Source organism: Grammomys surdaster, unplaced genomic scaffold, assembly GCF_004785775.1.
Source record: "Grammomys surdaster isolate TR1022 unplaced genomic scaffold, NIH_TR_1.0 375, whole genome shotgun sequence".
NCBI classification, from domain to species: Eukaryota; Metazoa; Chordata; class Mammalia; order Rodentia; family Muridae; genus Grammomys; species Grammomys surdaster.
The window spans coordinates 1,184,704-1,212,417 of NW_021604794.1; the positions used below are offsets into that span (position 1 = coordinate 1,184,704).

At 42.5% G+C, this 27,714-nt stretch overlaps 1 protein-coding gene across 1 annotated transcript in view; it reads right to left on the reverse strand.

Moving 5' to 3' along the window:
- Window positions 1-10,341: 10,341 nt before the first annotated feature.
- Hsd17b3 (hydroxysteroid 17-beta dehydrogenase 3) overlaps window positions 10,342-27,714 on the reverse strand; it is a 29,575-nt gene continuing 12,202 nt past the window's right edge. Inside the window, exons 4-11 of the mRNA XM_028781238.1 lie at window positions 25,644-25,751; window positions 24,177-24,244; window positions 20,097-20,132; window positions 16,023-16,057; window positions 14,782-14,863; window positions 14,574-14,639; window positions 11,499-11,645; window positions 10,342-10,768 (exon numbers count right to left, since the gene is read on the reverse strand). Of these exons, the coding sequence (XP_028637071.1) occupies window positions 10,658-10,768; window positions 11,499-11,645; window positions 14,574-14,639; window positions 14,782-14,863; window positions 16,023-16,057; window positions 20,097-20,132; window positions 24,177-24,244; window positions 25,644-25,751 (653 nt within the window). The 3' untranslated portion in view covers window positions 10,342-10,657. The remainder of the gene's footprint in view (window positions 10,769-11,498; window positions 11,646-14,573; window positions 14,640-14,781; window positions 14,864-16,022; window positions 16,058-20,096; window positions 20,133-24,176; window positions 24,245-25,643; window positions 25,752-27,714) is intronic.

Genomic DNA, 27,714 nt, shown 5'->3' on the forward strand with positions numbered 1-27,714 from the left:
TATGTATACATATATATGTATACATACATATGTATGTATATATATATGGCATGGCCACATGTGTCTGTGACCCAATGATGTGGAGAATAGAAACAGGACAGGAAGATTTCTGGAGTTTGCAGTCTGTCAGTCTATCTCCAGGTTCAGTGAGCAACCCTGTCTCCAAGAAATAAGGTCAGAATAGCTAACATCTTCCTCTGACTACCTGCGTACTCCCCTTCTCCATCTGTTCTCTTGTTAAAGAGAGATAATAGGTGTTTGGTAAGAGATTGAAGAACTGACCCTTCATCTCCACATAGAAATGAACCCAGATCAGCCCATTTGGACAATGGTCTAGCAATGGTTTAAATATGGTGCTGTCATATGGCCCTAAAGTTCACAGATAGGAATATACCCAATAGGGTGAAAACCATACCTGTTAGTGTTCTGAGCAGCCTCATCCAGAGCACTGAAAGCACAAGCAGGCTGGATGTCTGTCAACTTACTAGCTAATAAGTAAAACAGGCTACATTTCAGCAGCAGAATATTCGACAGAAAATAGAAAGAGGTCTGGTGTGTGGTTCATTGTGGATGAGCCTTTATTTATTTATTTATTTATTTATTTATTTATTTTTCTAAATCAAATCATAATTTTTACTTATTCACACAGGGGTTATAACACAAAAAGGCAGGAGGTGGGGAAGGGGATGACACGGGAGCATGAGTGTTCAGGGGGAGTACAGATATCTTTCAGAACAGAGTATTGGCTGGGTAAAGGTTCAGGGGACAGGTCACTATGACTCTGCCTATGATTCACTTGTCCTTATCTAAGTTTGTATTATCTGCCAAGGCTACCTATTTACAAGCTCTATGACTACTCAGGCTGGTAAATTTCCACAAAAGCTGCCTGTTTACAATAGCTTATAGCCATCTATTTCAATGTTTTTCCACAGAGACCCAAGACTTGGTGTTAGTATACATGTATGACAGGCCTATTGCTGATTTTAGGCCTATGGCTGATTTTAGGCCTACAGTGTGTAAGCAGGGCTGCCCCTGACATCTCCTCCCTTCTCTAAAGATAGAAGGGCTGTGGCGATTCTAATCTTGCGAAGGCAGGGATAGAGGCCTGACCTCCAGTAATTGAAGGGGACTTTGTAATGGCTCCGGTCCCCCTGCCGTTGTCCAGTGAGACATGAGGGCCATACCCAGTGGATGAGCCTTTAAAACACTATGCTGGAATGTATGTATTAATAGAAGCCAGTTATATTAACTTTTCAGAAAAGCCATAGCACTCGGAAAGCTGAGGCAGAAGATGGAAAGTTTGGAGCCATTCTGGAATATAGAGCTTGACCCTGTATTTTTTTTAAAAGTGTGCTTAAATACATAAAGAAATGAAACACATTAGTGATTGTTTTGGTCAGGGTGTGTCAGACTGATACAGGGTAAAGAGTGACTGGTAATTGACGTGGTACTTCAGTGGGGGGGTCATGAAAAATGTTCTAGAACTAGCTGTGACAATGGTTAGACTCTGGAGGTACTATAAATACTGAATTGTATACTCTGTGTGTCTGCGTGTGTGTCTGTGCCTGTGTGCATCTGTGTGTATCTGTATGTGTGTGTGGCTTATGAATGTATACGTACCACTAGGTGTGTTCTTGGAGAAGTCAGTAGTCAACAGACATGTCTTCCTCAACCCCTCTCTATGAGCTCCAGGGACTCATCCCTCCCTGCCCCTCTGTACTATGGTTACTAATGCACATGACCAAGGCTTTACATGGACACTGGGGACCTGAACTTGGGTCTGTATGCCTTCACAGCTAGCAGTTGACCCCCAGAGCCAACTTCCCAGCGCATGAATCACACATTTTAGATAGTTAAAAAATGTAGCACATGAGGTTTTGTTTTGTTTTTTGTTGTTTTTGTTTTGGTTTGGTTTTTTGTTTTTTTCAAGACAGGGTTTCTCTGTGTAGCCCTGGCTGCCCTGGAACTCACTCTGTAAACCAGGCTGGCCTCGAACTCAGAAATCTGCCTGTCTCTGCCTCCCAAGTGCTGGGAGTTTTTAAAGTATAAACAACAACAAAGTAGAATGCATACAAGGACAGTTAATGTTATGTTATCTATAAAATTTCAAAGATAAAAATCCATCCATGTGCAAAACAAAAGAATAAATTGTGTTTAGTCACAAGAGCAGGTTTTTGATCATTGCAAAGCACCTCTTGCTTAGCTGTTTGTAATTAATTATCTGAGTCTACTGCAAACACATAAAGAAAAAGCAACCTACAGGCTGATGAGCTGGCTCAGCAGATAAAGATGCCTGCCGCTAACCTGATAACCCAAGCTCAAGCCCCATGACCCACGTGGTTAAAGGAAAGAATTGAATTCTGCAAGCCATTCTCTAATCTCCACATTGGGAGGGGGGGTAGGGACAGAGGGAGGGGAGGGAGAATAAATAAATGTAATAAGAAACTCAAAGAAAGAAAAAAAAGAAAAGAAAAAAGCCGGGCAGTGGTGGTGCACGCCTTTAATCCCAGCACTTGGGAGGCAGAGGCAGTCGGATTTCTGAGTTCGAGGCCAGCCTGGTCTACAGAGTGAGTTCCAGGACAGCCAGGGCTACACAGAGAAACCCTGTCTCGAAAAACCAAAAAAAAAAAAAAAAAGAAAAAAGAAAACAGAAAAAAGAAAAAGAAAGGCAACTTAGCATGAGTAAAGGATGACTGATTCTGAGAAGTGGCTCTTTTCCTCCTTTTGCCTTTTTCTATAGTTTCTGACCTAATCTACTTGTTTGTAACTAGGAAATTTTCCTTTTAAATACGGTTATAAAATCAGTTTATTTTTAAAACCTATTTGCAATCTAACCAGAAAAGGAAGATAATGAAACCAGCCTTCTTCTGAGTGATGTAGTAGGCTCCATCCAGAGAGACAAAGAGGCCATCCACTCTTACTGCTGTTGGGCTTCTTGTCAGAATCTATGCCACCCAAATAGGTCCTTTCATCTTCTCCCTGTCCTTTCTTGTAATGAATGCATAAACTTACACACACACACACACACACACACACACACACACACACACCTCACCTACTTTAAAATCTTGAGAAAGAAATTGAAGAACATGCTTTTTTTCTAGTTAGACCCCACAGTGAAATTTCTAAAGTAGGTAGGAGCAACCCCACAGTTTTTCTCTAAGACCATTAGAGGGCAGTATGGAGCTCAGAGAATTCAAAGTCTAGTGGCCAACTACAGAGAGGCCTGCCTTTGGCCTCAGAGAAAGCACAATCTGATTAAGTCTGTCTGGCCTCAGGATGGCAGTCAGCTTTCTCTGGCCAGAACTGGCTACTTGTCTTTGAAATAGTGTCCTCTGCTTCCCAAGCAGGTAAGTCTAACCTACAGCCTCAGAAACATATGTTCCAGCAACCCTATGTGACCTAATATATCTTGTAGACCACAATGTCATGTTGTGGTGTTAGCTCTCTGTCAGTGTGACAACACCTGAGATGACCCGCTAAGAAGGGTGCATACTTCCATTCCATGATCAATTGGCCTCCTTGTTTTCAGGCCTGTGGCCAGGAAGAACACCAGGGCTTTACATGGGGACCTGAACTTGGGTCTCGATGCTACGTATGCATGGCCAGAGAAGGAACTGAGCACTTCCACAGCCAGTGGGAAGCAAAGAGAAAGGTATAAAGAGACTTCTGCTACTAAAGTCCCATCTCTTAAATGCCCTATTACTTCCCAATAGCACCACAGGCTGGGAACCAAACTTTTAACATGTGAGTCTTTGAGGACATTTACCCAAGCCATAATAAGTGTGCTTTTCTATTGCTGTGATAAAACATTGACCAAAACTCAGGGGAGCAAAGGGTTTATTTCATCTGACAAACCCCAGGTCACACTCTATCACTGAAGGAAGTCAGGACAGGAATTCAAGGCAGGAACTGAAGTAAAGACCGTGGAGGGAAGCTGCTGACTGGCTTATTCTCTGTGCCTTGCTCAGTGTGTTTTCTGACCGCCTGTCAAGGGTAACATTAACCACAGGAGTCTCTCCCTCATCAATGATTAATCAAGAAAATGCTTTACAGGAATGTACACAGGCCTGTATGACTAAGGCAATTGTTCAACTGAAGTTCCGTCTTCTCAAGTGATTCCAGCTTGTGTCAAGCTGACAAAAATACATACATACATACATACATACATACATACATACAATACAATTAATCCCTTTTCAATTTGACACACAAATGTATCACTATTAAGCCATAGCCTTTCCTTCCTTGTTTATCCCAGGATTGTGTTACTATCACAACACAAAAACGGTATAACTTTAAAAGTCCCAGTCTTTAAAAAATTCAAGTTGTCAGCAGGGCATGCTGGAGGGAAGCAGAGGCAGGCAGATCTCTGAATTTGAGGACATCCCAGTCCATAAAGCAAGTTCTAGGACAGCCAGGGCTGCAGAGAAACTCTGTCTTGAAAAACAAAAACAAACAAACAAAAAAGCCAAACAAACAAAAATATCAAGTTATCTTTAAAAATCTAAAGTCACTTAACTGTGGACTCTTTTGCTGGGTCTGGCAAGGCCTTGGAAGAGACAGTGTGACAAGGTTCCTTACCCACCCCCTCTGGAGCAGAGCCAACAAGACATGGATCTCCTCAAGAGCTGAAGGTTGCTCTAAGTATGAAGTTTGTTTGCATAATAATGTACGTATTTTACTTCATGTTCCTCCTTCAGGGAATATTCTCCCTGCCGAGGTCAATGACCCAAGGATAACCAGAAACAGCATGATTCCAGGAAGTGAGAATAAGTCTGGTGATCCCTACCAGAATGGTCATGCTATGACCTTCAGAAAAACCCTTAAGGCTGTGAGAAAGAACTCTGAAAACTTGAATACATAAATCAGTGTAAGAACTGTTCTTTATAGGGTTTCTCAACTATGCAAAATAAAAAGGATGAAATATATTTTGTACGAAAGGCTCCATGGATCCAAAAGAACAGAGGCAGCTGCACAAATGAGTCAGCTTATTCAGAAAGATATTAAAGGAGACATGATTTGGTTAATAGAGGGGAAAAAAAACCTTGATCACAAAAGAGAAAGGAATCATAAAAAAAAAATCAAGGCTCAGATAGATGGTTATATAATAATAGTGGTAAAATAGTGGTCTCCACAGAAGCCATCAACAACTAACTTTGATCCAGATATTCTACTCCGTAAATGAGGTAGTTATATATGCGATCAAATTAGAGTTTGGGGACAGACAAAAGGTCTGGTATCAAGAAAAAAGATGATAGCTTAATGATATTCATACTTTCTGGGATTGCTTAATACTTTCCAATAATAAGCCCTGGAGTTGCTGAGATTAAAAAAAAGAGAAAAAAATCCAAAGATTAAAAGAATATATTGAAGTAGCTAAGAATTATAAAAATGCTTCAGTGCTGCTTACATCGGCACAAACAAGAGCTCGCTAAATTGAAAAAAAAAATATAACAAGTATTATACTTAAAGCTAACTTTCTCACATAAAAATAAGCTGTCTCTAGACTTGGCAACCACAAGTGCTGTGCCTATCAAAATGCATAGGACTTATTTTTTTTTTTTTTAAAGTGCTTGCTGTCTGGTTCGTTTGCCTTGAATACGCTCTGTATTTCTAAGAGTCAAGGGGTTAAGGTCATAAAATGCTGATTCATGGAATGGTCAAAGGGAAGCCTGTGATGAAAGATTAAACTGATATTCAATCTCTAAAGAAGTAGCTTATGCAAATAAAAGACTGGGCTTTGGTCTGCAAAAGAGAGCTATCTCAAGCAGATCACAGAGCTGTGAGCTTGCATCCATCCCTGACTCCAAATTGTTCTTCCGCCGCTTCTTCACCTCAGGACCCTATATCAAGCTGAGGCTGGAACTTGGCATTCTTTTAAAATAAAAAAAATAATAAATAATAATAGTAAAAACAAGTTTGATAGTTTCTTATACTAACAGAGAAGACCAAGGGCACAGTAACCGTAGTTAAAAGCAAATGGACAATTCAACAGTATAAAAAGCTCAGTGTTCTACATCTGGAACTCATGCACAATCTTCTGACTTCAAGTGGCTTTCGCAGTTTCACATTTCTGGCTCGGGCATCCAGAACACACACTGCTTGCTCACTCTGTCCTTGGTGGTCATCTAACAGTCCTGTCATCTCTAATATGCTAGGATATCCACCACAACTGAGTCTGCACCGACACCAACGTCTACCTTGCCTCTCCTCAGGGACTACTACATGGTGCCAGACTAAAGTGGAAATTTCTGGTTTCTTTGGAAAGTCAGTTGTGTCAAATGATTTTTTGCTGGGGCATACAAGTAAAAGGATATTTTGCTGAAGCAGACAGGTGAAAGAATGTTTTGCTGAAGCAGACACAGATGAAAGTGTAAGACCCCAACCTTCCATCAGTGGTACTTACTTTGAGATGCCCCCGAGGGAGACACTGAGATGCAGATCAATGTAAAAGCAAGAGGTTTATTTTCTGGCACATCAGGGTCAACCCTCAATCAGTCTCTCTAGGTGAGGGACAAGAAGGTGTCACTGAATGTGTATTACAAGCAGTTTTTACACTTTTTAGGGACACAGGTTACATCAGCAAGACTACAATGCAAACTTTTTAGCTAAGCATATTGACCTTTAAATCTATTGGCTAGCAAGCATGACACACATTTGAACTCTACCTGGGACTTTGTAGAGGGTCAGGTGACCATCAGTCAGAACATTCTGAGAATTTTTTACTCAATAATGTTTCTGTTGGTGGAAAATGGAACTTGGCCTAGCCTTGACCCCAGGCAGGAGGGTGAAGCTGTAGGAGGGTGTGGGACTGGGAAAAGCCCTTAGGGTCCCTCAAAAGAATGTTTTGCCACAGCAGACATGTGAAAGGACATGTGGTGAAGGAATATAAATATGACCCCACAAACAGTGGGAGCTCCAGCATTAACGGTTTGCTTTGCTTTGTCTCTCGATATTCTTCACTAAAAACACACATGTATTGGTTCTTACATTGTTTTGCTGAGCTCCACTGATTCTAACACCGTTGAAAGAATCTTGCCAAAGAACTTCTGGTGAGGTTCCTCCAACTTTTTGCAGCTTCCGCAGCCTAGGGCCAATTGGCAAGCCTTGTGCTTTTTTTCTGAATTGAACTGCCCTTGCTGGTTCATGTGTGGTGACTGTCAACTGGACTGGACTGCAGCCGCTGATTTATAGTTGGTGTTGCTACTGGTCTGAACTGATATCCTGACAACAAAGATTGAACTCACCCTCAAAGAACTATTTCTAAACAGGTCTACTTCCCCCATGTCCTAATAACTTTTCTCTTCCACTACCTCAAGTGAGGGGTGGGCCAAAGGAGAGTTTGAACTCTTATTGAAATAGGTTGAGAAAATTTTATACTTACACCAACCCTTAGCTTCTCTCCATGACCTCCTTCAAGCTTGTAGCTTCAAAACCAGTACCCCGTAGGGAAACTCTTGCACAGTCCAAACTCAGCTGCCAGGATGGAATGCAGCCTTGGGTCCTCTGGACCACAGTTTATTTTGTGCTGACCCTGAGGAAATAGTTCCTGGAAGGTGCTTCAATTATGCTGGTCTCTTATTCATCTTAGCTGATCCTTCAGCTCCAGCTAACCAGCATCAACCGTCAAGTAAACCAAAGGTTTCACTTCAGTGGTTCACTTCTTTTGTTAATAATAGCTGATTCTTCAGCCTCACCTGACCAGAAGCCACGGATTCTTAGTTCAAGTATCTTACATAAATGGCCCCGATAGAATCTTTGCTTCCCCTTAAAACTTTATAAGCCAGGTCCCCATTGTTTGCATTTCTCTCAGTATTCTCTTCCAAGTTCCCACAAAACAGTTCTCTAAGACCCAGGCACTCAAGGGTTTCCCTAGCCCAGAGTTCAAGCGCTTCCACAATCCCCATAAAAAAGACATGGCCAGGTCTGTCGCAGCAGTACCCCATGTTCCTGGTACCAATTTCTGTCCCAATTTGCTTTTCTATTTTCATGCTAAAACTTGGGGAGTAAAGAGTTTATTTCATCTTATACCTCATAGGCCACAGTCCAGCACTGAGGGCAGCCAGAGGAAGAACTAAAGCAGAGACCATGGAGGAGTGCTCCCTAATGGTTTGTGTTCTATGGTTTGATACGTCTGTTTTTTTATACAACCCCGGACTACATGCTAGAGATGGCACCACCCACAGTGGGCTGTGCCCTCTCGTATCCATCTCAATTTTAAAAAATGCTTCACAGGCTCATGCAGGGGATTGGTGTATGTTAGGACAAACGCTTGAATCTACGATTAATTAATGTGACACATTGTATCTTCCAAAGGTGATCCAAGATAATATCTCCTATTACATTTTTATACCATCCCCACAAAATTGAAAGGTATCATGTATGCTTGCTTGCAGTGCTGGGATGCAACCCATGATCCCATTCATGCCAGGTAAGAGCTCAACATCTAGCTACATTCCCAGCTGGAAAAGTAGGCTTTGTGTGCTCTCATATAGGGGGTGGGTGGGTTTAGACAAGGTGTATTGTGACTATTGTAAGCTAACCTATGCAAGACAGTAAACCTTGAGGTCTTTTTTGGAATGGGTATGCTTAGAGGCCAGCCACTATGGTGTGAGGAAGATCAAGAATCCATCAGAGGCCACATGAAGGCTCTAGCTAGCAGCCTCAACTGGGTCCCAGCCATTAACCCCTTCAGCCACAGGACACATAAGAACATAATCATTCAGAAGACTCTAGCTCTAGGGCAGAACATATCACCTCCGTGTCCTCAGCACCTCAAGAGTTGGAGACACAGAAACTCATTTCTACCATTCCCATTGTCTGCATTAGAGAATTTATTTTTGTTTATTTCGTGGGTTGACTTCCTTTGTTGTATTATTGTCAATTTTGAGACAGGGTCTTATTATATGTTGGGACATTGTCCAAGGATGAAGCTATGTGAAATTTCTGAGAGCTTGTGAGAAAACTTCAAGAAAACAAGAGTCCTTTTTGGGGGGAGGAAGGGGGCTGAGATAGTGTGAGGACAAGATGTAGCTACTAGTGTCTCCAGGTTTCAATGTTGGATCCGTCAGTATTCCCCACTGGAGGATTTAGATTTTATATGGCTTACAAGATTAGGATTCTAGTTGTTGCACCCAGCAATTGAGTTACCATTGTTTCTGAAAGGGGGGGGGAGAAAAGAAGAGTCTTATGACTTTTGTGCCTTCTAAACAAGGATTTATTCTCAGAATGTGCTTTCTTGTCCCTCCCAGGTATAATAAATAGAAGCGGGTTTGTTATGGGGCACCCATTGCTGCTACTTTTGTTGTTCAAAAATGTTTCCAAGCCAAAGTTGTCCTTGTGACCGTACACAGTTTGAACTCACGTGAACTTTGCTCATATGACCTTGATAACCCTCAGAATATAAATTGCCTGATGTTCTGAATAAAGTTGGCTACTGCATGAGACTTTAATCCACCTAATTTTTTTGGTTCTATTCTCCCAGATGTATCTGCCACCTAGAGCAGTAACACTAGCTGTTCTGGAACTTGCTATGTAGAGCAGTCTAGCCACAGACTTGTGGAGATGCTTCCATCACTGCCTTCTGAGTACTGAGATGACGCTGTACACCATCGTGCCCAGATGTGTGTTTGTTTGTTTTTTCCATGTGTATGGTGAGTGTATATACATGTATGAGTGTTCACATGTGCATGTGGATACATGCAAGCAATTCTGTGAATGTGCATGCAGGTGTCCATAATCAACATCAGCATCTTCCTGAATCACACTCCACTTTATTTATTGCAGTAGGGTCTCTTACTGAACTCAGGAATCACCAGTTCTGGCTAGTCTAACTGTCCAGCTTCCCCAGGGATTCCCTATCTCAGCTTCCTGGGTTTTGAAGACACAGGTAAGCTACCAGGTCTACCTGGCTTTTGTGTGGATTGTGAGCATTCAAACCCCAGGTTTTGTGCTTGCTCATCAAGTGCTTCATCCACATATCCATCTCTTAGCCTCAAAGCAATGTCTTAAAACTTCTTTCTGCACTTTTATCTTTTATCAGCACAATCTTACATAGACTGTAAAATGAATAAAATAGATACACCTGGTGTTCTTGTTGTTGAAATGAAGAGGGTTGGGGAAGACAAGAAACTGGCCTGAACCAGTTGTTGCCCCAACACTTGCCCCCACCCAGTTTCCTGAACCTGTGAGAAACCATATTTGAGAAACGGTGTGCTCTGGGCTCAGAGAGGTCCTGGTGAAGTTTATCAGCATCAGGTATTGTTTGAGTTTTAAGTTCTACATACATCTGTAAAGCAACCCTCTAGGTAAGGTCCTCAATGTTCTGAGACTCAGCAGTTTCTTTTTAGCATATTTATTATCTTTATGGGGGTTCTTTCAGCATTTCCCTTGATGCTAGCCTCCCTTTTGTAGAAAATATACCCTTTACACCCCAGCTTTTCTTGAGATCTCCAAACTCAGACCACTGCAAGCTGTGACTGTGGCATGGCAGGCTTCCTTTCAGGAGGTAAAGGGTCATCACCCTCTGGCCACTACTACCAATGAAGAGCTCTGGGTCTCCTTCTCAACTCTCCTTCCAGCACCACCTCACCCCACCCACACCCAACCCTAACTAAACCCCACCCCCATACAAACACACACTACCTTCCCCCCACTATCTGTTGCTGATGTTTCGCTTCAGGTAATCTGAATATCGTGTCAGGAGAAATCTTTGAGCGGTGCTGCTATAGAAGATTCTGGAAGGGATCAGGTTCAGAATTACTGCCTGGAACAGAAAAATGTGTGTCTGAGACAAGAGCAAAGCAAAGAAATTATATCAGATAGTCTGGAGTCAGTCATTTAAGGATTATTTTTCCTGACTACTATGGGCAGTTCAAGTATAGTTCTAATGTTTAAGGTCTTGTGACACTTTTACAAAGATGAACTTCTCAGAGGCCCAAGTCTTTAAATGCCCTTTGGCCATCCTGATCCTTCTGAAGTACATGTTAAATCAAGAGAATGTGCTCTGTGCCAACCACCTTACTACACCTCTTTTTTGCCCTATGGAGCATTTGCTATTCCTTCCTGAAGCCCCATTTCCAAGGTGCCTTTTTACTTTTCCTACCACACTTTCTTCCCTGTTTATTCAAAGGGAAGAAAAAAGTTATTAACATTTCTTTAGCGGCACAACTTTACTGAAACACAGAGCCTAGGAAAGCAAAAACTACTACAAGAAAGATCCAGCTGTTTGTCTTTCCTACCAAAGAATTTCCAGTAGCCACTAAGTGGAACCTTTCTAAGTGGAGAAGTCGAGCCTTGGGGTTACTTATAGGCTGAGCACATAGGCCTCAACTCTTACTACTTTTCCCTAGCTGTACTGCAGCATGCTGGTCCTGTGAGCGTGCTGTGAAAGAAAATGACTGACTACCCCACTAGCAAGGAAGAGCCAGCCCCACCCTGACAAGGATGCCAGCATACAGCCCTCTTCCCTTGCTTCAAAAGAGGTCACTGATTACCATGATTTCATAAGCAAGACAGCCACAGGTTTCAGCTCCAATCGTGACATATTTCAAAGATTCTTTAACAAACTCATCGGCGGTCTTGGTCATCCTGGTATTTAGGTACTTCGTCATTGGGGTTGAAACAGAATAAGGGGTCAGCACCTGCAGAGAAAAGTAGAGTATGACACAGAATCGTCTATTGTAGCAGAGGCTGAAGCATGGACACGCATTTCACCAGGCATGTCTAACTCCTTTCTGCCTGTGAAATGTTCTAAGCTCCTGAATGAAAGACCCAAAGCTGGCACAAAACTGGAGAAGAGGGGATTTGATTGTTCAAGATGAGGCCTTAACTGTTCATCTCAGGGTGTTCAAATGCCCTCCAGAGCATGCAGAGCAATTGCCAGACTCAGAAAATAAAAGTGCAGGACAAGAGTTATATCGGAAGCTCAGGGAGGGCTCAGGGTAAGCTCAGTAGTAGGGTGTGTGCAGGAGTTTCTGGTTCAACTCCCAGAACTGCATGCACAAATAAGAGGAACTCAAAACTGAAGTTCAGACAAGCATGACTCATTTGGCATAATATCAACCCGAGTATTTCACTGAATGGATTTATGCTAGAAAGTCAATTGGCTAGGAGCAGTAGCACATATCTATCATCCTAGGGCTGAGGCAGGAGAATCAAAAGTTAAAGGCCAACTGGGCTACTAGTAAAACTCTGACTCCACAGACAAGTGTGTTCACATTCCTTTGAAATCAAATTTAATTGTGTACTCTATATTAAGTCTGTCAAAGCTAATTGAGTGAAGTACTATGTATGTTGTTCTAATACACATAACCAAAGGTAGAGCGACCTCAGGTACTCTGGACTCCCTCTCTGATCCCCAGGTTGGGTCATACACATAATCTTTTCTATGGTAGTAAGAAACATCAATCACACTGATGGCACTCTGGGGATCCAGGGCTGTGCTTTGACCCATATCCAAACATGTTGCAACCTGATGGAGGATTTGAAACCGTTATTCTGATGCTACTACAGATGCTGAGACTTTCACATCTTTAGCGAGAGAAACAAAACAAAAACAAACAAAAACCAAAAAAAAACCAGAGCTGTCAAAGGTGCTCTCCTGGGACCCACATAGTACAAAAAGAAATTCTCTCTCTCTCTCTCTCTCTCTCTCTCTCTCTCTCTCTCTCTCTCTCTCTCTCTCTCATATAATAAAATTCTTTATCCCCCTTCCCTTCTCCCTCTCGCTCCTACCCCACTAGCTTCATTCATTTATTATATGTAAGTACACTCTAGCTGTCTTCAGACCCCATAAGAGTGCATCACATCTCATTATGGATGGTTGTGAGCCACCATATGGTTGCTGGGAATTGAACTCATGACCTCCGGAAAAGCAGTCAGTGCTCTTAGCCGCTGAGCCACCTCACCAGCCCAGTAAAACTCTTTGGGAAGAACAGTCCATTCTAGCTCTCCTGGTTCCATCTCATTTGTAATTACATTGCTTTATAACTAAATCCAGTCACTTGCCAGATGATCTTGACCTGGTTCTTATGTAAATGAATACTGTGATTCAAATGCCTAACCCTCTCCCTGCCTCCAGGATCTCAAAGGGTTACTCTCTGAAAAAAAATTCCCAACCCTAGTTTTTAGAGAAGAAGATAATAATAATAATGTTTTCATTTTTATAGTTAACTTTGGTGGAGAAAACACTTTTGTGACCAAAATAGGGACTCAGTAAATATTTTTATTATTAGATATTTTATGGTACCCTAAAAAGTAAGGTGATGAAGTAAAGTCCCATTTCATGGACAGAAAAACTGAGGCTCTCAATTTAAGCAAGCTACTCAGTATTGCTTGGGTGATGCAACAGAACTGGGATGAAATTCAGAGCCAAGGGAACAAGAGTACTTGACATGCTAATGAGAGACCCTATTGAAAGAACAACTAAGGTTGTCCTCAGACTCTCCACACACACGGACACACATACATACCTGGTCACACATATACATACCTGCTCATACATGGACCTACACATGCACACACACGCGTGCACACACACACATAATTTCAAGTATACCCATTCATCTGTAATAGTATGTCCTAAAACTCCTTCCCAGACTGTACTATGTCAATCATTGACACTCAGAGGGTTTCATTACTCAGCCCAGAGACGGCAGTAACAACCTGTTTCAGTTAGTGAAAGCAGTCTCCACTCTGTTCCTCCTTCCACAGCCAAAGATCAGAGTGTTGGGGTGCCTATATCCCCTTACAGGTCAACACCCCTCTGGGGGGGAATCCCGTTCCCTCCCCTAGTCCCAGCACAGGTCAAGTGCTTCCTTTTGCTCCTTCTCCACATACCAGAGAGGAAACAATAGTTAGGCCAACTCTTGTTGTCGTTGTAACACCATGCAGCAAAGAGTCCACAGCATTTTCCCCCAGATAGCTCATGTAGCTCAGGCTAACCTTAAGCTTGCTATGTAGTAAGGATCACCATGAACTCTTGATCTTTCTGCCTCCACCTATCAAGTTCTGAGATCACAGGCATGTACCACCACATGCATTTTTGTTTTTAGAATTACTTATGTATTTTATGTATATAAGTACATTACAGCTGTCTTCAGTCAAACCAGAAGAGGGCATCGGATCCCATTACTTCACCATGTGGATGCTGGGAATTTAACTTAGTACCTCTGGAAGAGCAGTCAGTGCTCTTAACCACTGAGCCATCTCTGCAGCCCTCTAGCCACATTCATTTTTGTGCAGTGCTGTGGATGAAACTCAGGGTTTGTCTGTGCTAGGCAAACACTCTACCAGTTGAGCTGGATGATCAGCCCTCTATGCATCTTCGAGCAACCACATCCATACTCATTTCCCTTCTCCACATAATATTCAGTATGGAGGGAGGCCAGCAGAAATCACAGCAGCAGGAGGGATTGTGGAGGTAACAGCTGGCCCGGTCTTGGTCAGGGGATCGCAATAGCACAATCCAGTTCATATTCACATGCACAGCCTGTTTTTCAAGTGATGATGAACTACCACCCACCTAACCAAGGTTCTCACTTGAGAGGGCTCATGCTTGTCTACCTCACCTGGATAATGATCCCTTTATCTCTGTATTCTGCATTCAGAGCCTTGGAAAATGTGCACACAAAAGCCTGCAGTGAGAGAGAAAACACTTCAGGTCCTGGATTTTGCTTTTTCCTGCCTTACAGACAGGCCCCTTGGATTCCCAAGGGGAATCACAGGTACTACTTTCCCGGAGGAAGAAGGGAGAGACTTGGGTAACTTGTCACTCACCTTGGAAGCTGAGTACAGGCTGTACAGAGGCCAGGGACGAAGGGCTACTCCGGAAGAAATATTCAAGATGAGGCCTCTCCGCCTGAAAGACAGAGGCACAAAGGCTGCACTCCATCACACAGCAAAGACACCTGTCGGGGCTGAAGCTGTCAGAACCCACCCTCTGCATTTCTGTGGCTCATGAACTGCAAAGGAAAACATTCCCCAAAGTCTAAAGGAGGACACTGTGTAGTGATGTCATTCTGCAGTCATGTGGCATAAAGGTCTTGGTACTCCAAACAGGGGCTCTGCCAGGACAATGGTCTCCCTGCCATGTTACAAAAAGGCAAATTGGCTCAGACAAGAGAAAAGGAGGAAGAAACTCTTGGTCTTAATGGAGCCACATGCCCTGGGTCCTTCTGGACTCACAGGGATAACGTGTCACACCAGGGACATGTGTCACATGGTACAATACATTCTAGATGCAATGTCTTCATTCTGACACCCCTATACTCTTCAGGGCTCTTATATCTTTTGAAATTCAATTTTTTTGTTCATTTCATTTTTTGAAACATAGCTATGTTGCTATATGGACAAAGCTAGCCTCAGCCTTACTATGGAACCCAGACTGGTCTTGAATTTGTGGTGATCCTTCTGCCTCAGCCTCTCGGTTATTGGGAGAAATTATCTTTAATCTTCCCAGTTAAATGCCCAGAGTTGGGTAGCAAGAAACTGCAAATCAGAATACAAATACCCCTTAGAAAAATTAAACTATCAACTATTTGCTCTTAATGAGTGACAGGTGATGAAACCTAGTCCCTAACAGCTGTTGTAATAGGGTGACCCAAATGTGGATATTGGAAAAACTGAGAGGGGCAGTTACCAGGGAAACAGAGTACTCATTCTGACAGAAGATGGAATTCACAATCAAAAAAGGACATGGTCTTGGTCTGAGGCCAATTTGCTTCTTTTATATTCAACATGAATTAATTTTCTTTTAAAGTCAATGTGTTCTGAAATGGCTGCTCTCAATCTCCCTTTAAAACACGTTATGTTGACCTTCACATATGCACATGGGAAGAGCTGGCTCTGCCCAAAATGAACTCGTCTCTCCCAATAATCTCAATGTTCTGTCTTCACAGGTTTTAACCATCAACTAAAGCAGCAACTTAATAAACCCTCCACCGCTAAGTCCCCAAGCAAGGTGGCTGCTAAGGCAGGATGGCCACCTTGCTCCACACTGCTTCTGGGAAAGGCCTTACCTTGATTCCATGTGTTTGAGAACAAGCTGTGTCATCTATAAGAGAAAGCCAAGGTTAAAACCTTGACAAAGCAACTAAGTAGCAATGAACAGGGTCCTTGGAGGAAGTTGGAGAAGCTTAATCTTCCTAGGTGACCTTGAAAATTGCTGGCGAACCTTAGAGGCTGTTCTGGCAACCTGAGAATCTGGCTAGAAGCCACAGCAAGCAACCTAGACAGATGGCAAATTGTCCAGCAGCCTCTGGCTTCTTCCCTGTGAAGTCTTCCTGGAACACAAGGGCACTGAAACTGGGGGCCTTGGCTTAAGGTGGCAGGATCTAATACAGAGATGAAGGACGAGTATGCCAGCCATTGCATACTTCACCCATGAGGTGGAACTGGGAACTAGCAGAACATTGAATGAGAATATAGCATCTCCTATACATCTCCTCAGTTCAGCCTACTGGGGTAGGTCTGGAAAAGGAGGCAAGAGAAAGCAAGGAGACCAACAGCTATAGATACAATGTGCCCTGTTTCTGTGTTGCCCAGGATCCCTGCAGCAGCTTCTAGAGAGACTCTCCTGCCACTGAACCATCATATGCACCAGGCCTCTATGTCAGTCCCACAGAGCCTCCAGATGGTCTTCCTATGGCTGGGGGTTGGGACTGCAGTGAGTAAGACTCCCAACTCTGTGAAAACTGCCTCTGCCTCCAAGGGAAAAGAGAGACAGTTGAGAGGTTAGATTGCATCATGCACATGCCAGGGCACCGCCATCTTGCTGGACACACTAGAGCATCCTCGGTGTCTCCCACAGGAGCTCTCTAGCCTCACTGGGCAAATTATCTCAGTTACACAGACAGCACTGGAGGGCATCAGTCCCTGCCCCATAGTTCCCAGTGTTTAGTCTCTGTGGTGGTTAATCTTCATCCTCAGTTCAACAGGCTCGAAAGTCACCTAGAGATACACATCTGGGTGCATCTATGAGAGTGTTTCCAGAAATGTGTAACTGAGGAAGGCAGACTCTGAGAATGGTGGCACCATCTCACAGGCTGGAGTCCTAGACTGAATAAAAAGGAGAGAGGGAACTAGGCACCAGCACTCCTCTCTTTCTGCCTCTGACTTTGGACACAGCGTGACCAGCTGTGTCATGCTCCCTCCATGCTGCTTTCCTGGGACTGATGCACTGTGCCCTCCTTCACCATCATAATGGACGACAGCCAGAGGAATCCCTTCCTCTGTCAAGTTGCTTCTATCAGGGGTGTGTGTGTGTGTGTGTGTGTGTGTGTGTGTGTGTGTGTGTTTGTATGTGTGTCCACATGTGTGTATGGGTGTGTATATATGTATGTATATGTGTGTATGGGTATATACATGTGTGTATGGGTATGTGAGCATGTGTGTGTGTGTCTCTGTGTGTATATGTGTGAGTGTGTTTGCTCATATACACAGAGACCAGAGAAGGACACCAGGAGTCTTCCGTATCTCTCTTCACCTTATTCCCTTAAGACAAGGCCTCTCCCTGAACCTAGAGCCCACTTGTTTTTGCTGGGCTGGAAGCCAGAAGGCTTCAGAAACCCTGTCCTTGCTTCTAGGCACTGCAGTTACAACCACACTCAACCTTTTTATGTGGGTGCTAGGGATCCAAGCATGGGTCTTACCTGCTAAGCCATCTTCCCAGCCTCATCTGCACAGTAACAACTAAATTAACTATAAAGTCCACTCTCCCACCTAGTCCCTCAAACTTTCTCTCCTACTTCTGCCTTTGACCAGCAAGAACATATACTTGCTTGTACACACTGCTGCCAGACAGCGCCTTTGAAATCATTAAGAGATGTGGATCATGCTTCCAGCTAGCCAGGCTAATGAGTGCATGGTATATTTAGAAGCTGACTTTTAATTTATTTTCTTTGTTGCTTAGGGAGTTTAGTGTCTATAATAAATAAAACTTTAAAAATTCAAATCAAAGCATTTCTTTAATAAAGGAATCAGAAGGTTTTCAAATCCCTTTAGGGAAATCTAGATGATCAAACAGCCCAAGATCAATGTTTAAAATAATATAAAAAGATTTTAGTGATAAGCTTCAACAACAGTTGACCACATAAACCTTAAAGCCACATCAGCTGGGAGCTTTTAAAAGCCACAGATTGCTTAGCATGCGAACCCCGTGAGCCTCGGTAATAACCAAGCAGGAAGCTGTAACATTCCAGTGTGCTGACAGAAAAACAACCAGTGGTGAAGGAACTATTGCCATTGAGCTTATCCACCTGAAATAACTATCTGTGGAGAAGGGTGCTGACCAGCTTCCCTTCCTGATGTTTGAAACCTAGTCCTCATCAGCCATCTTGTGTTCCAGCCCCTGAAACTGGACACACGCGCACACACACACACACATGACAGCAACCTGAAATGAGAGTTTCCACCTTGCTCCTCCCCACAGGTCTATTGACTGCCAAGAGAGATCAACAAGGCTGCTACGTACAGCTGTGAACTTCATGGATGAGCTGGATGCCTAGCTGTGGGGAAAGCATAGGCAGAAAACTCAGAGCTCACTCATTAGCTGTGTAGTGCAGTGGAGGCTCTATGAGCTCAGGGGAAGGGGAATCATTTTGTTCACACTAAAGCATTAGCTCCTCACTGTGTCATGTGGAACCTGGCTGTGTCCATTCTTAAGCGGCACCTGTTTCTAAACTCTCTTTCCAGGAGGGAGGCCCTCTTCTTCTTTACACAGAGGCATAAATGGACAAGCTTTGAGGGAATCATAGCACAAATGACTCTGCAACTGACCCAAAACAAAGGACCCAAGAGCTCAATATACTTGAGACATTGCTTGATCTAATACTATTTACCAGTCTCTGTGTAAAGGAAGGAGCATGGGTGGTCATGCAGGGCATGTATGTGAAGTCAGAGGACAACTTCAGGGTCTTTGGGCACCTTCCATTTTTTGTTTGAGACAGGCTCAGTTCTCATTGGCTGGGATTTCACCATGTATTCAATACTAGCTGACTCACAACCTTCAGGAGATCTTCCTGTCTCACCATCACTGGAATTATAGGCACATATCATCATACCTGGGGTTTGAGTTCAAGTCCTCATGCCTGCAAGTTAACTAACGGAGCCATCTCCCCAGCTGCTCCATCTAACACTCTTGTAACAGATGCAATCTTGGAAATTCAGGTTGGTTGGATAACTTGTCCTGTGCTGTCCCACTAATCAGCTGCTGAGCTGAGCTTAGAACACACCCTTAACACCGATATGTTTAGGGTACATTCTAAAACCCTGAGTTTAAAGCCTGAAACCAACACAACCTACGATAAGTTTAACTTACAAATTAGACATAATAAGAGATTAATGACTAATAATAAAATGTAACAGTCATAATACAGTATAAAGAAGAGTCATGCAAATGTGGTCTCTAGTCTCTTTCTTGAGGAGACTGAGACTCTTCCTTCTAATGTTCTGAGACCATGGCTGACCACAGATAACTAAATCACAAATAAGAAGAAATTACTGGGTGGAAGACATGGCTCAGAGGTTAAGAGAGCGCACTACTCTTCCAGAGGACCATTCCCAGAACCTGGGTCAGGAAGTTCACAACCACTGGTAACTCCAGCTTCAGGGTTTCTGGCACATCTGGTATTCACAGGCACCTACCTACTTGCAGATATACATAATCTATATAATTTTAAAATAATAAAATAATCAATTAAAGTTTTAAAGAAGAAGAGCCTACTATACAGATGACCTTGAGCTCAATTCAACAAATACTCAGCAACAGGCCCCTTGTCATATTTCCTGACATAGTGAATGTCTTTCTCTTTATAGAGACAACTAAACACTTTTCAAAATATTAAATTTTAAGAGAATTGCTTTGAAATCCTGAGGAAGTGTTGGTATCTTCAGGCCTGGTGTATCCCAAATGAAAAGAAAAAAAAACCAAACAGGGTTCCGATGCTAAAGAGAATGAACCCAGCTGTGTGTTCTCCTCATGAGAGCAGAGTAAAATAGGGAAAGACCCAGCCTGTGCTCAAGAGCAGTTTAATTTCAAGGAATGTTCCAGCCTCTGTATTTTAATGTGTTTAGCACACATGTTCATCACGTACCTTGACTACGGAGGTAATGTTGCAGTGGATGAGATTCTGCAATAAATAATTAGACACAGTTAGCCCCGTCCTCAGAGAATTATTTTCCCAGTAAGAAGTTGGTGCTAAGAAAGAATCAAGTGAGTCAAAGCTGAGTGCCAGTGGTTCCATCACACACTCCTGAACGTTCTGACTCCTAGTTGAGGCTCAGTAACATCTTTCTATGGCCCTACATACATGTGAGCCTCAGCTGGAGAACTGCCTTGAAAATTCAGGAAATAATAGAACCATAGGTGCCAAAGGAAGATAGATGGTTCCTGATTTATGATAGTTGGACTGACTTCTGATAAAGCAAAAGCCATGTACATATAATAGAAATCACAGTTCAGATGTTGAATGTGTAGTTTGTCCAGGGCTGGTGGCATGGGGTATAACGTCCTTCTGCCATGCTGGACCTTGATTGCATCCCAGTCAGCCTCTCTTCCCTGAGACAAACCCATCCTTCCCTAGTGCACCATGTCTGGAGCTGGGTTGGCCAGGAGGTAAGATGTATTGAGCAATTTTTTTTACTTAGGCTATTTTTAACTACATATAGGTTTATTGGGAGGAATCTCTTCATCATGGAGGATAGTGTTGAATTTCCAGCTGGAAGAAGAAGGGTCAGCACAGGGGATTAAAAAGGATACAAAAGTGAACAATCAGATAATACAAGATAGAGGTTCTGGGCTACAGAAGACAGGAAAATAAAATGCTAGTAGAGCAGAAAAACATAGGGATGACTTAGCAACCTGGAACCATGGCTTGGGTTATATACACAACTCTCTCCTAGAGGTGCACTTATCAACCTGGGACTCCCACCTGAATTGGACTGCAAACACACCCTGGTCCACATGATAGAATATAGTACTATTTAACAAGCTCTTTCGGACTCAGTTTCCATGCAGGTATGTTCCAAGATATAATTAGGATGCAGAAGTTGGTTATGGATGCATGCACAGTAAAGGAATCCATCCTCTGAGTGAAGTTTTGGAGAAAAGTCACCATTTGCCATTTTCTATCTATGTATAATCGAGCATGCATATGACTAAAATCAGATGCATCATGAGAAAGTATATCCAGTGAGCAAAGGTTTGACATTATCCAAGCCTGTTGATCAAAACAGAGAACTGTCCAGATGATGCCCCTTAGAAACCACCTCCTCCTCTCCCTAACCCATAAATAAAGTCCCCAAACATGACCGGTCTTGAGTACTCCAACTCAAGATGCTGGCTGTATTCATATAGCATACCAGATCTGCACTGTCATCTTCTCAAGAAGGTCTTGCCAGTTTACAATCTGTTAGCACTTCTTCAATTGGTGCGTGTGCGTGTGCGTGTGCGTGTGCGTGTGCGTGTGCGTGTGCGTGTGCGTGTGCGTGTGCATGTGTGTGTCTTTAAACAAGAAACCAAGAACCTGGAAACATCTGGTCCAGACAGAAACTCCTTTGGGAATACAAGAATCATCTTCCTCAAGGCATGGAAAGAGGGAAAGAGGAAGGCACAGACAGAAGCCCAAACACAGACACAAAGAGAAGCGTGACAATGGAGGCTGCTGGAGAGAAGGATAGTCTTGATATAGAGAATGTGAAACAGCTCACACTTGGAGAGGCTTGTGGTGGGGCTAAGCATCAGTGACCTGGTGTTCTTGTGAGCTTTAACAATCAACCTGATACAGCCTAGAGTCACCTGAGAAAGGAGTCTCAATGGAAGACTGAACAGGTTGGATGGGCCTGTGGGCATATGTATTGCCTTGATCATGGTGGATATAAGAGAGTTCAGCACACTACAGGCAGAACTATCTCTAGGCAGGTTGTCCTGGGCTATGGAAGAAAGTTAGCCAAACATGAGCCTGTGAGCAAGCCAGCAGGCAGATTCCTCCAAGATTTCAAGGTCCTACCCTGACTTCCCTTGATGATTGGACTTGGAAGTATAAGCCAAATAAACTCATTTCACACATACAAGTTGCTTTTGGTCAGAGTGTTTTACTACAGCAACAGAAAGGAAACTAGGCCAGCTGGCATCATAGGCCAAGCAGCAGATATAGGGCTTAAATGGACCAGAGAGACACCTGCTCATGGAAGACATGGAAGCATGAAGCCTGCTCAGACTGAGGCAACTCCCTCCCCCAACACACACACATACCTCAAAGATCAGGGCTGTGGAAAGAGTCATCCCTTGAGGGATGTTCAATACATTAAAAAAAAATTCTTCACCTTCCCTAAATGTCAGTTGTGAGTCTGAGCTCTCTGAACTTCTAGAGCCTCTAGCCACAGAGTCTAGGCCATGAGCAGTGAGCCCTGGGCATTCACAGGCTCCACATTCTTGGATTCAACAAACTATGGATTAAAAACCTTTGAAAACATACCTCCCTGTGGTGCTACTGGCTGCTGTTTGGGGGCTGTGTGTGTGTGTGTGTGTCATTTTTTTCTTCAATAGTGTAGCCACTGACAAATTACCCATGCTCATGCAAGCAATCCCAATAAAACTCAGTAGTTCATTTAAAAGAGAAGAATAAGATATGACAATGTCTCTGGATATAACATGGCCATCGAACTTAGGAATGCACAGCAGTGGTTGCCTGCACAAGATGAAGTCAGTCAAGATTCCTACATGGACTGTTGAGGGCTAATGGGTCCTCAGTGCAAGCTGAGGGGGTATTGACAGCTGATGGCTTCTGGTAGAGAGAGAGTTGGCTTTCTTTAAGGGTGTAACCCTGTTAGGTCAATCACATTCCAATGGTGGTCTATGGGCAGCACAAATTGGATTATGAATTATTTTAAAAAGATGAAAAGAAAGAAGAAAAAGAAGAGGAAGAGGAAAAAGAAGAAGACACAAAGTTGGAAAAGTATAGGAGGGGGTGAGATGGATCTAGGAGAAATTAAGGAGAGAGTGAATATTTCCCAAGAAATAATAAAAATATTAAATAATTTAAAGACATAAAAGTAGGAGGGGGATTTACTGGGAAAAAAAGGCTCCAGACAGAGTAAGAGGGAATAAGAGAGGAACAGAGATACATAGATACATCTAAGAAATTGTAAAAAGACAAACTTTAAAGTTAGAGTAAAACTTAAAATTTTCAAAGAAAAAATATTTACTGAAATATATTTATTTAATTTAACTTTTTTTCAAAAATAATCACAACTGAACTGAACTAGTACTGACTTGCTTTGTCTTTATTCTGTAAACACTGTAGCTTAACAACTGTTCTCACACATTTACATCATATTAGAGATGAGTCACCTAGAGAAAAATATATACAGCCTTGTAGCAGGATACTTATTCTGCTACATTGTATTCACAGTGGAACTCAGTGATTATGCAGTAGAAGATGAGGTGGAGCTGGGAGAAGAAGAGAGGAAGGGGAGGTGAGAGAAAGAGGAAGGGGAGGAGACCACTGGAGAAGGGGGTGAAAGAGGACCTGAGGAGAGGGAGGTGGAAGGACAATGGAGGAGAAGGACATGGCCTGGAAAAACCCCAAGTTATGAGGGATCTCATAGACATGGAATAAAATAGGGTAGTGGTAAATCTGCCCAATCAGATGTGCAGTTTGTATTCATAGTTATTGAGTTGTGTTTTCTTTGATCAGTCCTATTTGGGTTGGAGATTTACAACCAGCGAACATGATGTCATTTTATCAGGAACTTGAAAGCTCATGGGCTTTAGTATCTAAGGAGAGTTAATCCATCAGATACTGAGAGATGTGTAGATTTCCCTCTCAATGAAAGTTGGCTACATCTTATCACCTAGGAAGACAGAAATGGCCAAGAGCTGGCTTCTCTCATGATACTAGAGCCATAAATTTGTTGAACAGAACACAGACTCCTAGAAGAAAGGTATCATGGTTAGGAAGTTTTTGATGGGCAGAGAAGAGCAGAGATAAAGAGGTACACACTTGATTGTGTGCTAAGCTCTGAGGTGAGAAGAAAGATATCCAGACAGTCACCATGCAGCAAAGTCTGGCTTGACCCAATCCCCATTTCCCCTCCCTCCCCCCAGTCCTGGCAATCAAGCCAGAGTCCATATCTGGCTGAGAGAAAAGCAGATAGAAAGGACAGAGGCTCACCTGACTCTCACCGGGCGTGCTCAAGAAATAGCTTGGGAGCAGGCTGGGGAGCATTCCAACATTGTTGACTGGCAGAAAGAGTCAAAACAAAGAGTGTGAGAACAGGTAGGAAATCTTCCTACAGAAACATGTACATATTGATACACGAGTGCTCGTTGTAATATGACTCAATAACAAGGAAAATGGCTGCAAGCTAGGGAGAAGATCCAGTCAATACAATGACTATTGCACAAAATAGAAACCTAAGTTTGATCGCTAGCACCTACATTAAAACAGAAAAGAAGCCAGGGAGGAAGGGAGGGACAGAGGCAAGCAAGCCGGGGGCTGCTGAGCTGGCTCATTGATTAGGAGCGCTTGCTGCTCTTTCAGAAGACCAGAGTTCAGTTCCCAGCACCCACTCTGAAGTGACTCACAAACACATGGCAATGCACACCTACAATCCTAGCACTGCTGGAACTCACTGGACAGTGAGCCTAGCAGAATCAGTGAGCTCCAGTTTCAGTGAAAAACCGTGGCTCAAAATATAACATGGAGAGTAACAGAAGATACCTGACATTGGCTACTGGGTTCCACATGTGTACACACACACAGGGACGGACACACACACGCACACACACACATATTGGCTATTTAGAACTTAAAGACATTAGGAAACCACATTTATGATATAAGGACTTTTAACTATGAACCTGAGGATAACCAACCCTAAACTTCCGATCCTCCTTCCTTCACCTCCTGAGTGCTTAGATTACAGTGCATACCAACATGGCTCATTTGTAAGGTGCTGAGGATGGAATAAGCCAAGCTGCACTCTAGCTTTATGTTTCTGGTTTAATGCTATAAAACAGTACGCAGATGCAATCCCAGTTTTGAAAAATCCCCATTTGTAAGGAGATACACCAAAATGCTGTCACAAGTTTGGGAGACTTTAAAAATTTGTCCTTCGTGTGTTTATCCATCCTTTCCAAATTTCCCAAAAACGATGGGGTTTTTTTTTGTATTTTTACTTGTGAAAAATGTAATTAATTATGGCTTAAATTTATGGGAACTTTAAAATTGAAATCTTACTTTCTTCTGTGTAATGCTGACAGTGTAACCTGCATGTGATTGCAAGATGTCTTGTCTATAAATACAGAAAAACATCTTGATTTCTGAGTAAGAAGTGGGTCCTTTTTTTTTTTTCTGTCTGTGAGTATGTATGAGTACATGTAAGTGTCGGGTTCAGAGAACAACTTGAAACATTCAGTTCTTGCTTTCTACCATATGGATCCCAGGGACCAAACTCAGGTCATCAGACTTGGTGACAAGTATCTTCATGCACCAGCCCACTCCCAAAAGGGCCATCAATATTCACTTTAATACTACAATATAGTTTCAGGTTTTGTATAAACTGTCACAAAATAAAGTGTCACTGGTGATTATCATTCTTACATGCAACACCAATATTTGAACTTTTAATTTACTCACCTAAAACTCCTATTTCTAAGCCTTTAAGTTGTTCTTCAATATGGTCATAGATGTCTTCTCTGGTAAAATCTGCTTGAATAATCTTCACACGGCTTCCAGTGGTCCTCTCTGAATGAGCAATCACAGACATTTCTAGCAAGCAGGAGTACAATCAGCCCTCTTTACCCTGAAGTTCCTAATATTAAAAGTAAATTTTGTGAGACTGGAGAGGTGGGTCATCTTTCCAGAATGTGTACACATGTACACATTCCCACACAGTTGTATACACACACACACACACACACACAAAATTAAAAATAACAAAATATTTTTAGTTGGGACTGTGCTTCTCAAAGTCATATCAAAATCATTGGGAATCTTGTTAGACACATAGATTTCTGTCTCTACCCTAGACCTGATGGTTTAGACACACTGGGATGAGCCAGATTGGTCTCCACAAGCTACCAGGTGATTGACACATACTCAAGTGTGAGCCCCTGGAAGAAGGCCCAGTATAGCCTGTTATGGCTTTAAAATTCTTCATAATTAAAGACTCATGCTTTTGCATTGATAAGCTGGCTAGTTATTAACTTAATAATTACTAAAAGTTGAATACCTAAAAATAAGCATGATAGTCATTTTTACTAAAATAATCTAAACAATATAAACTAATAAAACATTATCTATAAAAAGATGCTTTTTAGGGTTGTACTATGTATAACCTTTGTGACTGTACATGGCAGCCCTGAGTCATGTCTTTTTCTTTAATAAGTTATTTACTTCTAATTTCACGTGCATTGGTATTCTACCTGAATGTATGTCTGTGTATTCAACACTAGTCTGATGCACTGACACCTCAGGACACTCAGATCCCTTCAGCATAGACACAAGAATTCTTTGTAGGTATCCTCTACAAGCTACCTATGTGACAGCTTTCCCCTCTACAACCCTGAGGGAGCAGACATTCTCATATTTCCATAGCAGCAAATTGAGGATTGAAGCAGCTGATTAACTTGTCCTAGGGACCTATTCTTCACTCCTAACAAATTTACCAGCCTTACCAGCTGTTTTGTGCTGACTTGCCTAGTGAAGGCATTTGTAGGCGGTAGTAACAGCTACAGGTAGGGCATTCTGGTCTCCCTGAGAAGTGCCTTAACTTTGTATCTAGACTCAGTTTCTCTGGATCAAGCAGTCATGACACACAGCATGACAGTGGGGGATCCTTTAATGTAAAAGACATGACTTACTTTCCTATAACCTGATTTTAAAAAAAAAGTACATTTAACATTATGAGGGAAACGCTCAAGAATGTCTGGTCCTAATCAGAGGGACTTCTACTATCCAGCTGCAGAACAAAAGCCAAATTCATCAGTTCAAGGGCATCGTACCTCCACAGTTTGGCTGCATAACCCCCACCCCTACAACCATTTTCTATTCTGAACCTCCCCCAAAGAAATAAGGCTGGCCCAGTACAACCTGTTATGACTTTAGAGGTCTTCATAATTAAAGATTCGTGCCTTTGCATTGATAAGCTGGCTAGTTATTAACTTAATAATTACTAAAAGTTGAATACCTAAAAATAAGGATTATGGTCATTTTTACTAAAATAATCTAATCAATATAAACTAACAAAACATTATCTATAAAAAGATGTCTTTTAAGGTTGTACTATGTATAACCTTTGTGACTGTACATGGCAGCCCTGAGTCATGTCTATTTCTTTTTATTTAATAATTTACCTTTGATTTTATGTGTATTGGTGTTCTACCTGCATGTATGTCTGTACAAGGGTGTTGGATTCTCTGGAACCGGAGTTACATATAGCTGTAAACTGCCATGTAGTTTACATAGCAGAGGTGCTGGGAATTGAACCCAGATCCTTTAGAAGAGCAACCAGAGCTCTTGATCTCTGAGAGCCATCTCTCCACCCCCATCTTTTTCTTTTTTTAACCTGATGGCCATCAGTTAGCATTCTCTAACCCTTCTACATGGAGCAGAAAGAGCATGCACATAAAGAAGTGACCTGGTTCCTGGCTTTGAAGGAAGAGACAGAAGCTAAGGGCTCTGGCTGAGTGGGGCTAATTCTGAGGGT